Source organism: Oncorhynchus masou, unplaced genomic scaffold (assembly GCF_036934945.1).
Source record: "Oncorhynchus masou masou isolate Uvic2021 unplaced genomic scaffold, UVic_Omas_1.1 unplaced_scaffold_1353, whole genome shotgun sequence".
Lineage (NCBI taxonomy): Eukaryota > Metazoa > Chordata > Actinopteri > Salmoniformes > Salmonidae > Oncorhynchus > Oncorhynchus masou.
Window position 1 is genome coordinate 148853 of NW_027003422.1, and position 17202 is coordinate 166054.

Below are 17202 nucleotides of genomic sequence, written 5' to 3' on the forward strand. Positions count from 1 at the left end.
TATATGGACCTCAGCTGCTTCATGACCTGACACAGTGGGAGGCGAGCAGCGACAATCAGTTGGAGGAGACCACCATGCCCGAGTATCTGTTTGTTCCTGAGTGTTAAACGGTGTACAAGTGTAACCTAATGCGTTGTCTCTGAATATCTTATGTTCCTAGAGTCTGTCTGGCCGTCCGTTCCTGCTCCTCCTCCCCGGGGACGTGCCAGACTCCTTGTACTGTACCTCGGTCTCTTCAGGGGTGGTGCTCCGCTCGGAGACGTGCTCTCTCGTCTTCCTCTTTCTGGAGGTGGATGGCTGGTTCTCTGCCGCGCCCGTGGTGCGGTATCTTCTCTCTTCAACGCCGCCTCAAGGAAGGCGCTGGTTTCACCGGCTTGGGAAGCATTCATCGCGTAACGTTTGGCTTCCATCCGGCTGCCGCGGCACATGAGGTCGGACAACGTTTCCCCGTCGGCATTCGGGAGGACGTTTTTAACCTGGAAGAACACAAACAAGACACAACGATAAAAGATGATATTTTAGTCATTGATGGTTTTCGGGTCAGTCGTTGGAGTAGGATCTTTTCATTTATATCCCCCCCCCATCTGACTGACATGACTGAAGATGGAAGTCCGCAGGTCAGTGAAGGAAGGGCTTCCAGGCAGGCCCATCTCCTTCCACGCCTCCCTCAGGTAGACGGGAAGGTTCTTGATCTCAGTGTTGGTGGAATTGAAAAAGAAGTACTGGGCTTTCTTTCCCCCTGGCAGGCAGTGCTTGAATTTCAGGAAGTCTGAAAACCAAGAGTACTCCTCTTTGGTCAGCGACATCTGGATCCTGGTTTGCATTTGTTTTGCGTTTCCCACCTATTAGAAAATGGACAAAAAAACAGGCATTAACGCTGTGGTGCCTGCAGTCATTTCCAAAACCAACCAACCATGTTCAGGGGTACGGTTGGTTAGAGACTTACGTTGATCAGACAGGTCCCAGACAGGCCCGGTTCAGGGGTACGGTTGGTTATAGACTTACGTTGATCAGACAGGTCCCAGACAGGCCCCGTTCAGGGGTACGGTTGGTTATAGACTTACGTTGATCAGACAGGTCCCAGACAGGCCCCGTTCAGGGTACGGTTGGTTATAGACTTACGTTGATCAGACAGGTCCCAGACAGGCCCGTTCAGGGTACGGTTGGTTATAGACTTACGTTGATCAGACAGGTCCCAGACAGGCCACGTTCAGGGGTACGGTTGGTTATAGACTTACGTTGATCAGACAGGTCCCAGAGAGGCCACGTTCAGGGGTACGGTTGGTTAGAGACTTACGTTGATCAGACAGGTCCCAGACAGGCCACGTTCAGGGGTACGGTTGGTTAGAGACTTACGTTGATCAGACAGGTCCCAGACAGGCCCCGTTCAGGGGTACGGTTGGTTATAGACTTACGTTGATCAGACAGGTCCCAGAGAGGCCACGTTCAGGGGTACTGTTATAGACTTACGTTGATCAGACAGGCCTCGTTCAGGGGTACGGTTGGTTAGAGACTTACGTTGATCAGACAGGTCCCAGACAGGCCACGTTCAGGGGTACGGTTGGTTAGAGACTTACGTTGATCAGACAGGTCCCAGACAGGCCACGTTCAGGGGTACGGTTGGTTATAGACTTACGTTGATCAGACAGGTCCCAGACAGGCCCCGTTCAGGGGTACGGTTGGTTATAGACTTACGTTGATCAGACAGGTCCCAGACAGGCCACGTTCAGGGGTACGGTTGGTTATAGACTTACGTTGATCAGACAGGTCCCAGACAGGCCACGTTCAGGGGTACGGTTGGTTATAGACTTACGTTGATCAGACAGGTCCCAGACAGGCCCCGTTCAGGGGTACGGTTGGTTATAGACTTACGTTGATCAGACAGGTCCCAGACAGGCCCCGTTCAGGGGTACGGTTGGTTATAGACTTACGTTGATCAGACAGGTCCCAGACAGGCCCCGTTCAGGGGTACGGTTGGTTATAGACTTACGTTGATCAGACAGGTCCCAGACAGGCCACGTTCAGGGGTACGGTTGGTTATAGACTTACGTTGATCAGACAGGTCCCAGACAGGCCCCGTTCAGGGGTACGGTTGGTTAGAGACTTACGTTGATCAGACAGGTCCCAGACAGGCCACGTTCAGGGGTACGGTTGGTTATAGACTTACGTTGATCAGACAGGTACCAGACAGGTCCCAGACAGGCCCCGTTCAGGGGTACGGTTGGTTATAGACTTACGTTGATCAGACAGGTCCCAGACAGGCCACGTTCAGGGGTACGGTTGGTTAGAGACTTACGTTGATCAGACAGGTCCCAGACAGGCCACCCTGGGCCACGTTCAGGGGTACGGTTGGTTATAGACTTACGTTGATCAGACAGGTCCCAGACAGGCCACGTTCAGGGGTACGGTTGGTTAGAGACTTACGTTGATCAGACAGGTCCCAGACAGGCCCCGTTCAGGGGTACGGTTGGTTATAGACTTACGTTGATCAGACAGGCCACCCTGGGCCACGTTCAGGGTACGGTTGGTTATAGACTTACGTTGATCAGACAGGTTCCAGACAGGCCACGTTCAGGGGTACGGTTGGTTATAGACTTACGTTGATCAGACAGGTCCCAGACAGGCCACGTTCAGGGGTACGGTTGGTTAGAGACTTACGTTGATCAGACAGGTCCCAGACAGGCCACGTTCAGGGGTACGGTTGGTTAGAGACTTACGTTGATCAGACAGGTCCCAGACAGGCCACGTTCAGGGGTACGGTTAGAGACTTACGTTGATCAGACAGGCCCCGTTCAGGGGTACGGTTGGTTATAGACTTACGTTGATCAGACAGGTCCCAGACAGGCCCCGTTCAGGGGTACGGTTGGTTAGAGACTTACGTTGATCAGACAGGTCCCAGACAGGCCCCGTTCAGGGGTACGGTTGGTTATAGACTTACGTTGATCAGACAGGTCCCAGACAGGCCCCGTTCAGGGGTACGGTTGGTTAGAGACTTACGTTGATCAGACAGGTCCCAGACAGGCCACGCTGGACCTCCTCTACCTCCTTCACCATCATGTTTCTATAAAGGCCCGGGCTGTGGCCGTACATGGAGGTGAAATAGGCACACAGGAATCCGTAAAACCGGTTCTGGTTCCTCTGTGTCATTGTTTCTTCCAAGGTTTCTGTGGGAACATGAGAATAAAAACAGGATAACTTCCATAATGTCCTGTAAACATCTATAATAATAACAGACAGCTTCCATAATGTCCTGTGAACATCTCTGACATCTATAATAATAACAGACAGCTTCCATAATGTTCTGTGAACATCTATAATAATAACAGACAGCTTCCATAATGTCCTGTAAACATCTATAATAATAACAGACAGCTTCCATAATGTCCTGTGAACATCTATAATAATAACAGACAGCTTCCATAATGTCCTGTGAACATCTATAATAATAACAGACAGCTTCCATAATGTCCTGTAAACATCTATAATAATAACAGACAGCTTCCATAATGTCCTGTGAACATCTATAATAATAACAGACAGCTTCCATAATGTCCTGTAAACATCTATAATAATAACAGACAGCTTCCATAATGTCCTGTGAACATCTATAATAATAACAGACAGCTTCCATAATGTCCTGTAAACATCTATAATAATAACAGACAGCTTCCATAATGTTCTGTGAACATCTATAATAATAACAGACAGCTTCCATAATGTCCTGTAAACATCTATAATAATAACAGACAGCTTCCATAATGTCCTGTGAACATCTATAATAATAACAGACAGCTTCCATAATGTCCTGTAAACATCTATAATAATAACAGACAGCTTCCATAATGTCCTGTAAACATCTATAATAATAACAGACAGCTTCCATAATGTCCTGTAAACATCTCTGACATCTATAATAATAACAGACAGCTTCCATAATGTCCTGTGAACATCTATAATAATAACAGACAGCTTCCATAATGTCCTGTGAACATCTATAATAATAACAGACAGCTTCCATAATGTCCTGTGAACATCTATAATAATAACAGACAGCTTCCATAATGTCCTGTGAACATCTATAATAATAACAGACAGCTTCCCATTATGTCCTGTAAACATCTCTGACATCTATAATAATAACAGACAGCTTCCATAATGTCCTGTAAACATCTATAATAATAAAAGACAGCTTCCATAATGTTCTGTGAACATCTATAATAATAACAGACAGCTTCCATAATGTCCTGTAAACATCTCTGACATCTATAATAATAACAGACAGCTTCCATAATGTCCTCTGAACATCTCTGATATCTATAATAATAACAGACAGCTTCCATAATGTCCTCTGAACATCTCTGACATCTATAATAATAACAGACAGCTTCCATAATGTCCTCTGAACATCTCTGACATCTATAATAATAACAGACAGCTTCCATAATGTCCTGTGAACATCTCTGACATCTATAATAATAACAGACAGCTTCCATAATGTTCTGTGAACATCTATAATAATAACAGACAGCTTCCATAATGTCCTGTGAACATCTCTGACATCTATAATAATAACAGACAGCTTCCATAATGTCCTCTGAACATCTCTGACATCTATAATAATAACAGACAGCTTCCATAATGTCCTCTGAACATCTCTGACATCTATAATAATAACAGACAGCTTCCATAATGTCCTGTGAACATCTATAATAATAACAGACAGCTTCCCATAATGTCCTGTGAACATCTATAATAATAACAGACAGCTTCCCATAATGTCCTGTGGACATCTATAATAATAACAGACAGCTTCCATAATGTCCTGTGAACATCTATAATAATAACAGACAGCTTCCATAATGTCCTGTGAACATCTATAATAATAACAGACAGCTTCCATAATGTCCTGTAAACATCTATAATAATAACAGACAGCTTCCCATAATGTCCTGTGAACATCTATAATAATAACAGACAGCTTCCATAATGTCCTGTAAACATCTATAATAATAACAGACAGCTTCCCATAATGTCCTGTGGACATCTATAATAATAACAGTCAGCTTCCATAATGTCCTGTGAACATCTATAATAATAACAGACAGCTTCCATAATGTCCTGTGAACATCTATAATAATAACAGACAGCTTCCCATAATGTCCTCTGAACATCTCTGACATCTATAATAATAACAGACAGCTTCCATAATGTCCTGTGGACATCTATAATAATAACAGACAGCTTCCCATAATGTCCTGTAAACATCTATAATAATAACAGACAGCTTCCCATAATGTCCTGTGAACATCTATAATAATAACAGACAGCTTCCATAATGTCCTGTGGACATCTATAATAATAACAGACAGCTTCCATAATGTCCTGTGAACATCTATAATAATAACAGTCAGCTTCCATAATGTCCTGTGAACATCTATAATAATAACAGACAGCTTCCATAATGTCCTGTGAACATCTATAATAATAACAGACAGCTTCCATAATGTCCTGTGGACATCTCTGACGTCTATAATAATAACAGACAGCTTCCATAATGTCCTGTAAACATCTATAATAATAACAGACAGCTTCCCATAATGTCCTGTGGACATCTATAATAATAACAGTCAGCTTCCATAATGTCCTGTGAACATCTATAATAATAACAGACAGCTTCCATAATGTCCTGTGAACATCTCTGACATCTATAATAATAACAGACAGCTTCCATAATGTCCTGTGAACATCTATAATAATAACAGACAGCTTCCATAATGTCCTGTGAACATCTATAATAATAACAGACAGCTTCCATAATGTCCTGTGAACATCTATAATAATAACAGACAGCTTCCATAATGTCCTGTGAACATCTATAATAATAACAGACAGCTTCCCATAATGTCCTGTGAACATCTCTGACATCTATAATAATAACAGACAGCTTCCATAATGTCCTGTGGACATCTATAATAATAACAGACAGCTTCCATAATGTCCTGTGAACATCTATAATAATAACAGACAGCTTCCATAATGTCCTGTAAACATCTATAATAATAACAGACAGCTTCCATAATGTCCTGTAAACATCTATAATAATAACAGACAGCTTCCCATAATGTCCTGTGGACATCTATAATAATAACAGTCAGCTTCCATAATGTCCTGTGAACATCTATAATAATAACAGACAGCTTCCATAATGTCCTGTAAACATCTATAATAATAACAGACAGCTTCCACAATGTCCTGTGAACATCTATAATAATAACAGACAGCTTCCATAATGTCCTGTAAACATCTATAATAATAACAGACAGCTTCCATAATGTCCTGTGAACATCTATAATAATAACAGACAGCTTCCATAATGTCCTGTAAACATCTATAATAATAACAGACAGCTTCCATAATGTCCTGTGAACATCTCTGATGTCTAGAAGAGTGGAGTAACAGTGACATCCCAGATTGAGGAAAACTTACTCAGCACTTGGGGGATCTTGTCCTTGGCAAGAGACTGGCACTCCAGCAGGCTCTTTGTAGACACCCCCTTGCCTTCCTTGTTGGAGGTGGCTCCTTTCACGGACTTGTTGATCTCCTTCATTGCCCGGTTGATCTCCTTCCAGTGGTTCTTGGTCAGCCGGCAGCCAGGCGGAGGGGTCTCCTCGGAGTATTGGAGAAATGCACCAATAGTCGAGGTGTAGTGGTTGACCGTGGCGACGGCCTTGTTCTGCTGAAGGGTCTGAAACCATCTAAAACACACACACACACACACACACAGACACACACACACAACATCCATTAGTGTGTTGTTAATGACCGCTGATGAGACTAAAGAGAAAGACAGATCTCTGCTCACCTCCTCATGTTGTCCAGGTCTGCCAGGAAAGTGAGAGTGGATGGATATTTCTCATCCTTCGCCATGAACTTCAAAAATTGCTGCACCCTCTTGAGCTTCGTGGCACAATTTTGCTTCAGCTTACTGTTTGGACTGGGGCCTTCACAGATCTTCCTGAACCCCTCTATAAACACACCTAATCAAAGACACATAACATTTTAGACTGGGGCCTTCACAGGTCTTCCTGAACCCCTCTATAAACACACCTAATCAAAGACACATAACATTTAGGACTGGGGCCTTCACAGGTCTTCCTGAACCCCTCTATAAACACACCTAATCAAAGACACATAACATTTTAGACTGGGGCCTTCACAGGTCTTCCTGAACCCCTCTATAAACACACCTAATCAAAGACACATAACATTTAGGACTGGGGCCTTCACAGATCTTCCTGAACCCCTCTATAAACACACCTAATCAAAGACACATAACATTTTAGACTGGGGCCTTCACAGGTCTTCCTGAACCCCTCTATAAACACACCTAATCAAAGACACAACATTTAGGACTGGGGCCTTCACAGGTCTTCCTGAACCCCTCTATAAACACACCTAATCAAAGACACATAACATTTAGGACTGGGGCCTTCACATATCTTCCTGAACCCCTCTATAAACACACCTAATCAAAGACACATAACATTTAGGACTGGGGCCTTCACAGATCTTCCTGAACCCCTCTATAAACACACCTAATCAAAGACACATAACATTTAGGACTGGGGCCTTCACAGGTCTTCCTGAACCCCTCTATAAACACACCTAATCAAAGACACAACATTTAGGACTTAAGACAGATCTCACAACATAATTCAGACAGGCAGTTTTTCTAATATGTTTCAAACACAAATCATTTGAAGACAAAGAAGCATTTGATTCTATTCCCTCAGATGAATCAAATCAGACTTGAATAGTCACCTGCACAGTCAGGACAGACAAATAGGACGGGGCCGTGGACTCAATGTGAACTCAGGGTGGGGTCTGGGGCAGAGTGAAGCAGGCCAGACAAATAGGACGGGGCCGTGGACTCAATGTGGTCTCAGGGTGGGGTCTGGGGCAGAGTGAAGCAGGCCAGACAAATAGGACGGGGCCGTGGACTCAATGTGGACTCAGGGTGGGGTCTGGGGCAGAGTGAAGCAGGCCAGACAAATAGGACAGGCCAGTGGACTCAATGTGAACTCAGGGTGGGGTCTGGGGCAGAGTGAAGCAGGCCAGACAAATAGGACGGGGCCGTGGACTCAATGTGGACTCAGGGTGGGGTCTGGGGCAGAGTGAAGCAGGCCAGACACAGCGGAGGACAGGCCAGTGGACTCAATGTGAACTCAGGGTGGGGTCTGGGGCAGAGTGAAGCAGGCCAGACACAGCGGAGGACGGGTGGGGTCTGGGGCAGAGTGAAGCAGGCCAGACACAGCGGAGGATGGGTGGGGTCTGGGGCAGAGTGAAGCAGGCCAGACACAGCGGAGGACGGGGCCGTGGACTCAATGTGAACTCAGGGTGGGGTCTGGGGCGGAGTGAAGCAGGCCAGACACAGCGGAGGACAGGCCAGTGGACTCAATGTGAACTCAGGGTGGGGTCTGGGGCGGAGTGAAGCAGGCCAGACACAGCGGAGGACAGGCCAGTGGACTCAATGTGAACTCAGGGTGGGGTCTGGGGCAGAGTGAAGCAGGCCAGACACAGCGGAGGACGGGGCAGTGGACTCAATGTGAACTCAGGGTGGGGTCTGGGGCGGAGTGAAGCAGGCCAGACACAGCGGAGGACGGGGCCGTGGACTCAATGTGAACTCAGGGTGGGGTCTGGGGCAGAGTGAAGCAGGCCAGACACAGCGATGGACGGATGGGGTCTGGGAAGCAGGCCAGACACAGCGGAGGACAGGTGGGGTCTGGGGCAGAGTGAAGCAGGCCAGACACAGCGGAGGACGGGTGGGGTCTGGGGCAGAGTGGAGCAGGCCAGACACAGCGGAGGACAGGCCAGTGGACTCAAAGTGAACTCAGGGTGGGGTCTGGGGCAGAGTGAAGCAGGCCAGACACAGCGGAGGACAGGCCAGTGGACTCAAAGTGAACTCAGGGTGGGTTCTGGGGCGGAGTGAAGCAGGCCAGACACAGCGGAGGACAGGCTAGTGGACTCAATGTGAACTCAGGGTGGGGTCTGGGGCAGAGTGAAGCAGGCCAGACACAGCGGAGGACAGGCCAGTGGACTCAAAGTGAACTCAGGGTGGGGTCTGGGGCAGAGTGAAGCAGGCCAGACACAGCGGAGGACGGGGCCGTGGACTCAATGTGAACTCAGGGTGGGGTCTGGGGCAGAGGGAAGCAGGCCAGACACAGCGGAGGACAGGCCAGTGGACTCAATGTGAACTCAGGGTGGGGTCTGGGGCAGAGTGAAGCAGGCCAGACACAGCGGAGGACAGGCCAGTGGACTCAATGTGAACTCAGGGTGGGGTCTGGGGCAGAGTGAAGCAGGCCAGACACAGCGGAGGACAGGCCAGTGGACTCAATGTGAACTCAGGGTGGGGTCTGGGGCAGAGTGAAGCAGGCCAGACACAGCGGAGGACAGGCCAGTGGACTCAAAGTGAACTCAGGGTGGGGTCTGGGGCAGAGTGAAGCAGGCCAGACACAGCGGAGGACAGGCCAGTGGACTCAATGTGAACTCAGGGTGGGGTCTGGGGCAGAGTGAAGCAGGCCAGACACAGCGGAGGACATGCCAGTGGACTCAATGTGAACTCAGGGTGGGGTCTGGGGCAGAGTGAAGCAGGCCAGACACAGCGGAGGACAGGCCAGTGGACTCAAAGTGAACTCAGGGTGGGGTCTGGGGCAGAGTGAAGCAGGCCAGACACAGCGGAGGACAGGCCAGTGGACTCAAAGTGAACTCAGGGTGGGGTCTGGGGCAGAGTGAAGCAGGCCAGACACAGCGGAGGACAGGCTAGTGGACTCAATGTGAACTCAGGGTGGGGTCTGGGGCAGAGTGAAGCAGGCCAGACACAGCGGAGGACAGGCCAGTGGACTCAAAGTGAACTCAGGGTGGGGTCTGGGGCAGAGTGAAGCAGGCCAGACACAGCGGAGGACGGGGCCGTGGACTCAATGTGAACTCAGGGTGGGGTCTGGGGCAGAGTGAAGCAGGCCAGACACAGCGGAGGACAGGCCAGTGGACTCAATGTGAACTCAGGGTGGGGTCTGGGGCAGAGTGAAGCAGGCCAGACACAGCGGAGGACAGGCCAGTGGACTCAATGTGAACTCAGGGTGGGGTCTGGGGCAGAGTGAAGCAGGCCAGACACAGCGGAGGACAGGCCAGTGGACTCAATGTGAACTCAGGGTGGGGTCTGGGGCAGAGTGAAGCAGGCCAGACGCAGCGGAGGACAGGCCAGTGGACTCAAAGTGAACTCAGGGTGGGGTCTGGGGCAGAGTGAAGCAGGCCAGACACAGCGGAGGACAGGCCAGTGGACTCAATGTGAACTCAGGGTGGGGTCTGGGGCAGAGTGAAGAAGGCCAGACACAGCGGAGGACAGGCCAGTGGACTCAATGTGAACTCAGGGTGGGGTCTGGGGCAGAGTGAAGCAGGCCAGACACAGCGGAGGACAGGCCAGTGGACTCAAAGTGAACTCAGGGTGGGGTCTGGGGCAGAGTGAAGCAGGCCAGACACAGCGGAGGACAGGTGGGGTCTGGGGCAGAGTGAAGCAGGCCAGACACAGCGATGGACGGGTGGGGTCTGGGAAGCAGGCCAGACACAGCGGAGGACTGGTGGGGTCTGGGGCAGAGTGAAGCAGGCCAGACACATTGGAGGACGGGTGGGGTCTGGGGCAGAGTGAAGCAGGCCAGACACAGCGATGGACGGGTGGGGTTTGGGAAGCAGGCCAGACACAGCGGAGGACGGGCCCTACACAAGTGACCCTAAAGTTACAGGACCTTCACACCGCTTAATTTTTTTCCACTTATTGTCGCGTCACAGCTTGAATTAAACAAGAATTAAACCTGTTTGTCACTGGCCTTCACACGATACCCCATAATGTCAACTTGGAATTACGTTTTTCATATATTGTTTTTACAAATGAATTAAAAATGAAAAGCTGAAATGTGATGAGTCAATAAGTTTTCAAACCCTTATGTTATGCTACGCCGAGGAATAAAAATGCACTTACGTTTATTTAACCCTTCTTTTACCAGGTATAAGATAAGTAGCATGGACTCACTGTGTGTTTAATAATAGTGTTTAAAATTATTTTTGAATGACTACCTCATCTCTGTACCTCACACATACAATCATCTGTAATGTCCCTCAGTCGAGCAGTGCATTTCAAACACATATTCAACCACAAAGACCAGGGAGGTTTTTCCAATGCCTCGTAAAGAAGGGCACCTATTGGTAGATGGGTAAAAAAAAAATGTGAGTACCACTCCTCCATGTTTTCAAGCAGAGTGGTGGCTAAGTCATGTTATGGGTATGCTTGTCATTGTTAAGGACTCGAGAGATTTTCAGGATAAAAATAAATAGAATGGAACTAAGCACAGGCAAAATCCTAGAGGAAAACCTGGTTCAGTTTGCTTTCCACCAGACACTGGGAGATGAATTCACCTTTCAGCAGGACAATAACCTAAAACACAAGGACAAATCTACACTGGAGTCGCTTAACAAGAAGACAGTGAATGTTCCTGAGCAGCCAAGTTGACAGTTTTGGGGTCTGAATACTTTCTGAAGGCACCATAACTGTGATTAGCTGGACCCTTTTCTACAACGTGACTTTCTGAAGGCTCTGTGGATAATGTACTGGTAATGTACTCCATAACTGTGATTAGCTGGACCCTTTTATACAACGTGAACACAAAAACCAGTGAGGCAAAACAAAAGCCTTTAGGCTATTCAAATACAAAATACTATTTAAAGCCAGTACTTACTCAGAGCAGAGCCCGGGAAGGGAGTTTGGCTGCTAGATCCGGGCGCCGTGGCCTCCTCTGTCTGGGCTCCTGAACCCACGACTTGGTCCTGCTGTATCTCCTCTTGTTCTGTGTCTGACGCAGGACGAGACGGCTCGGTCTGAAACCTGGACCTCTTCGCTGACCTCGCCTTCCCCGACCTCGCCTTCCCCGACCTCGTCCTGACACTGCGTCTTCTTCTGCCTTTTCAGTAGCTGAAACATCTTCCTCGCTCTATTCAGTTCTGAGGTCAGCTTCAGGTTGTCCTCTCTAACGGATTGGATGGCCGCACATCTCTTGGTCAGGGCCTCATCGCGCTCTTGCAAAGCTTTCCGTAGCCTCAGGATGGGCGCTTGGCAGTGGCAGGAATAATCTCCGCAGCTCACGTCCTTCTCCTTCTCTTCCAAAGGAGACAGCAGTGAATCTAAAGAGCCGTCCTCCTCTTCCTGCTTTGTTTCCCACTCCACAATATCCAAATGGGTGGCGAGCGGGACGACAGGGTTGGAAGCCCTCAACGTCACCAACCGCTCCATCGTCAGCCGTCTCCTAACTGCATCTAAAGCCTGTCTCCTCTATGCTCTGTTGAGCTCCGTGTGTGAGTCCATGTGCCGGTCCAGCCGGCTGGCATGGGTGGAGCATCCTGTCACTGGGCACGGCTCCTGCCTGATATTGACACGGCCCGACTGCCAATTACAAAGGAGGATCCTCTCCTCCGTGTTCCTCACATTGTGCGTGTGCCTCAGGTGCTGACTGAAGCCGACCACAACCTTAGGGCAAAGCGGACAGGAACGCATTGCAGAGCGCACCGGAGTTCTCTCTAGTATGAAAAAAAAAAGTCAAAAGAACATTTAAAAAATTTAAAAAACACCACACAATCAGTGATCCAACAAGTAGAATGCTCCAGGCTGAATAGTTGTTGCTTAGAAACAACACCTGAGACCACACCTTCTCACTCAAGAACATCTTTAACCCCGCATTCCACTCCGGCCACTAAAACACTCCTCCTCTCCACTAAAACACTCCTCCTCCCCACTAAAACACTCCTCCTCCCACTAAAAACACTCCTCCTCTCCACTAAAACACTCCTCCTCTCCACTAAAACACTCCTCCTCTCCACTAAAACACTCCTCCTCCCCACTAAAACACTCCTCCTCTCCACTAAAACACTCCTCCTCCCCCACTAAAACACTCCTCCTCTCCACTAAAACACTCCTCCTCTCCACTAAAACACTCCTCCCCCCACTAAAACACTCCTCCTCCCACTAAAACACTCCTCCTCCCCACTAAAACACTCCTCCTTCCCACTAAAACACTCCTCCTCTCCACTAAAACACTCCTCCTCTCCACTAAAACACTCCTCCTCTCCACTAAAACACTCCTCCTCCCACTAAAAACACTCCTCTCACTAAAACACTCCTATGCCCCAACAAAAACACTCCTCCTCCCACTAAAACACTCCTCCTCCCACTAAAACACTCCTCCTCTCCACTAAAACACTCCTCCTCTCACTAAAACACTCCTCCTCCCACTAAAAACACTCCTATGCCCCAACAAAAACACTCCTCCTCCCACTAAAACACTCCTCCCCACTAAAACACTCCTCCTCCCACTAAAACACTCCTCCTCCCACTAAAACACTCCTCCTCCCACTAAAACACTCCTCCTCTCCATTAAAACACTCCTCCTCTGTTGTCAGCCTGGAGTTGAATCTATTCTAGTTCCAGAACTGTTTTAAAACACTCCTCCTCTGTTGTCAGCCTGGAGTTGAATCTATTCTAGTTCCAGAACTGTTTTAAAACACTACTCCTCTGTTGTCAGCCTGGAGTTGAATCTATTCTAGTTCCAGAACTGTTTTAAAACATACTGGAGTTACTCAGGTCTGCTCCTCTTACACCAACGTACCAGTTATCTCTCCCTCCTCCTCCTTCACTCCAAACACTGCATCCTATAAATCAAATCACATGTTATTGGTCACATACAGGTGTTCAGCAGATGTTATTGGTCACATTCACGTGTTCAGCAGATGTTGGGGCGGCAGGGTAGCCTAGTGGTTAGAGCGTTGGACTCATAACCGGAAGGTTGCAAGTTCAAACCCCCGAGCTGACAAGGTACAAATCTGTCGTTCTGCCCCTGAACAGGCAGTTAACCCACTGTTCCCAGGCCGTCATTGAAAATAAGAATTTGTTCTTAACTGACTTGCCTGGTTAAATAAAGGTAAAAAAAATAAAAAAAATGTTATTGCGGGTGTACACGTGTTCAGCAGATGTTATTGCGGGTGTAGTGAAATGCTTGTGTTTCTAGCTCTGACAGTGCAGTAATATCTAACAAGTAATATCTAACAATACACACAATCTAAAGGAATGGAATTAAGAATATATAAATATTTGGACGGGTGATGTCAGAGCAGCATAGACTGAGATACAGTAGAATAGGATAGAATACAGTATATACATATGAGATGAGTAATGCCAGATGTGTAGACATTATTAAAGTGACTAGTGATCCATTCCTTAAAGTGGCCAGTGATTCCTAGTCTATGCCTATAGGGCAGCAGCCTCTAATGTGCTAGTGATGGCTATTGAACAGTCCAATGGCCTTGAGATAGAAGCTGTATTTCAGTCTCCCAGCTTTGATGCACATGTACTGACCTCGCGTTCTGGATGATAGCGGGGTGAACAGACAGTGTCTCGGGTGGCTGTTGTCCTTGGTGATATTTTTGGCCTTCCTGTGACATCGGGTGGTGTAGGTGTCCTGGAGGGCAGGTAGTTTGCCCCCGGTGAAGCGTTGGGCAGACCGCGCCACCCTCTGGCAGTTGTGGGCGGTGCCGTTGCCGTACCAAGCTGTGATACAGCTGGACAGGATGCTCTCAATGGTGCATCCACTTCCTCTTCCTCCTCAGTAACCTCCTCCTCCTCTGTCACTCTGAACTCCTCTTCCTCTTCAGTAACATCCTCCTCCTCCTCTGTCACTCTGAACTCCACTTCCTCTTCCTCCTCAGTAACATCCTCCTCCTCCTCCTTTATCACTCTGAACTCGTCTTCCTCTTCTTTCACTGTAACTTCCATCTCCTCTTCTTTTACCGCAACATGCTCCTCTCCACACTGAACTCGTATTCCTCTTCTTTAACTGAAACGTCTTTCTCTTCCTCTTTCACGGCAACAGTCTCACCCTCTACCTGTTTTTGTATTGTAACAGCCTCCTCTTCCTCCTCCTCTTTCACGACATGGTTCAGCCACAGACCCTCTTTCTCCGTCCAGCAGACATCCTCCTCGTCTTTAACAGGAGGAGAGAAGTTTAGTGAGCTCATGTTCGGGGATGTTAGCTAACTACCTGGTGAAATAAATAAAATAGCGAGTTAACATGTGCGACTAGCCTAGTGCTAGGCTATTTTAGCTATTCAGCTTGCTGATTAGTATCGTACATATTAAATTAAATGGAGGGGGGGTAACTATCTATACGACCGAAATTTGTTTTGAAACACAGTGAATAATATACACTGAAAGCGTCTCAAGAGCTCTAATGTTTCGGTTCTGTTTCGGCAAGAAAACTCCCGAGGTGTCTGACTGGCTGTTGTTGATGACGGCGGAGAAACACCTCGTCCACTAGATTATACGTCACAGACGCACATCCGCTATCTCTGCTGCTGACTGGAGTGGGGAAAACGCAGTTTAGGAAAGACAAAGCTGGAATGGCACTTTTTTTTGGTCGCAACAACTAAATTCACATAGAAATATGTGTTATATATATGTCATTCTCATTGAAAGCTAGTCTAAAAAGAGGTAAATCTGTTCTGTTTCTATTTCTACGTTGATGGATGGGCATCGTCCTCTGGTTCCAAAGGGCTACATATTTTAATACAGAAATAGGAAGTTGTTTTTCACAAGTATTTCACTACAACCGCAAAAACATTGTCACCAGTGCTGATTGTCGTCCTGGTAACACAGTCAGTCTTTTTGATTCGACGACCGGGAGTTGGAATCGCAGACAGCATCAAGATTAATAAAATCTCATTCTAACCAAATAATGGGACGTGCTCATTATAAATACAATGTGATTTAGTTTCGGTATCAGACTAACTTTTGTGTTGTGATTTTGTTTGCAGAGCGTACCGGCTGGCAGTTTATCCGAGAAGGGGTATACGGCGCGTCATCCCTGCGTATCGTCTCATCTCAATACCCATAATCAAAGGAATTTTTAACATAGTGGGTTTGAGTTTGAATAAAAAACAGTTAATTTAGTAAATCTAGCCTGCTGTATTTTTTTCAAGACATAGACCTAATGCCTGCGCCTTATGTAAAAAATAGTATTAGTTAGCTTGTCTACTATAACAACAGGTTCAAGCTTTGGAGACCAAACTACTTTCAACGCGCACTAATCCCGTGTCTCTGTCGCTTAGAGTAGTGACTTCAACTAACTTTGGCTGCCATCTAGTGGAAATGAATGGTACCTACACTGGACAGCTCGTTGTCAAAGTCGGCTTTTAATAATATATGCCATTGAGCAGATGCCTTTTATCCAAAGCGAACTGGCTACATGGTTGTGGAAACAGATCCTCCTAGAAACAGGATTAGAATGTTGATCTCATGGATGATCAGTCCTTGCCTCTTATTGGTCAGTCCTTGCCTCTTATTGGTCAGTTCTTGCCTCTATTGGTCAGTCCTTGCCTCTTATTGGTCAGTCCTTGCCTCTTATTGGTCAGTCCTTGCCTCTATTGGTCAGTCCTTGCCTCTATTGGTCAGTCCTTGCCTCTATTGGTCAGTCCTTGCCTCTATTGGTCAGTCCTTGCCTCTATTGGTCAGTCCTTGCCTCTATTGGTCAGTCCTTGCCTCTATTGGTCAGTCCTTGCCTCTATTGGTCAGTCCTTGCCTCTATTGGTCAGTTCTTGCCTCTATTGGTCAGTCCTTGTGTAACAGTATAATTTTAAACCGTCCCCTCGCCCATACCCGGGCACGACCTTCTGCACATCAACAACAGTCACCTTCGAAGCGTCGTTACCATCGCTCCACAAACGCCACGGCCCATGCAGAGCAAGGGGAACCACTACTTCAAGGTCTCAGAGCAAGTGACGTCACCGATTGAAACACTATTTAGCGCACACCGCAAACTAAGCTAGCCGTTTCACATCCGTTACACTTGCCTCTATAGCTCTGTCTATGAATTTGAGAGTGATTGTATTTCTCCAGCCCTCAGCTTTTTATCGAAAGAGAAACAAGGTGACACTGTATTGTTTCTACTACTGATAGACACTTTAAGAGATTTAAAGATGCAGATTAAAAACATACCAAAATATGCTACAGATACTATACAACTGTCCCATCACTCAGACTGTTAGTGAATACACAGCATCCAGCACAGCACACAACCAATCAAATGTATTTTACATCAAAATAATAACTAT

General features: G+C 47.3%; 2 protein-coding genes across 2 annotated transcripts; both read right to left on the reverse strand.

Moving 5' to 3' along the window:
* Positions 1-125: 125 nt before the first annotated feature.
* LOC135530484 (uncharacterized) lies at positions 126-12337 on the reverse strand. Its single transcript, XM_064958802.1, has 7 exons — positions 12097-12337; positions 11787-12008; positions 6863-7037; positions 6487-6755; positions 2998-3164; positions 594-842; positions 126-476 (listed from the first exon to the last, which is right to left on the reverse strand). The coding sequence occupies exons 1-7, from the start codon at positions 12335-12337 to the stop codon at positions 126-128; spliced, it is 1674 nt and encodes a 557-aa protein (XP_064814874.1).
* Positions 12338-12376: 39 nt separating this feature from the next.
* LOC135530486 (proline-, glutamic acid- and leucine-rich protein 1-like) lies at positions 12377-14871 on the reverse strand. Its single transcript, XM_064958803.1, has 3 exons — positions 14453-14871; positions 13707-13749; positions 12377-12621 (listed from the first exon to the last, which is right to left on the reverse strand). The coding sequence occupies exons 1-3, from the start codon at positions 14867-14869 to the stop codon at positions 12377-12379; spliced, it is 705 nt and encodes a 234-aa protein (XP_064814875.1). The 5' UTR covers positions 14870-14871.
* Between the last annotated feature and the right edge of the window lie 2331 nt (positions 14872-17202).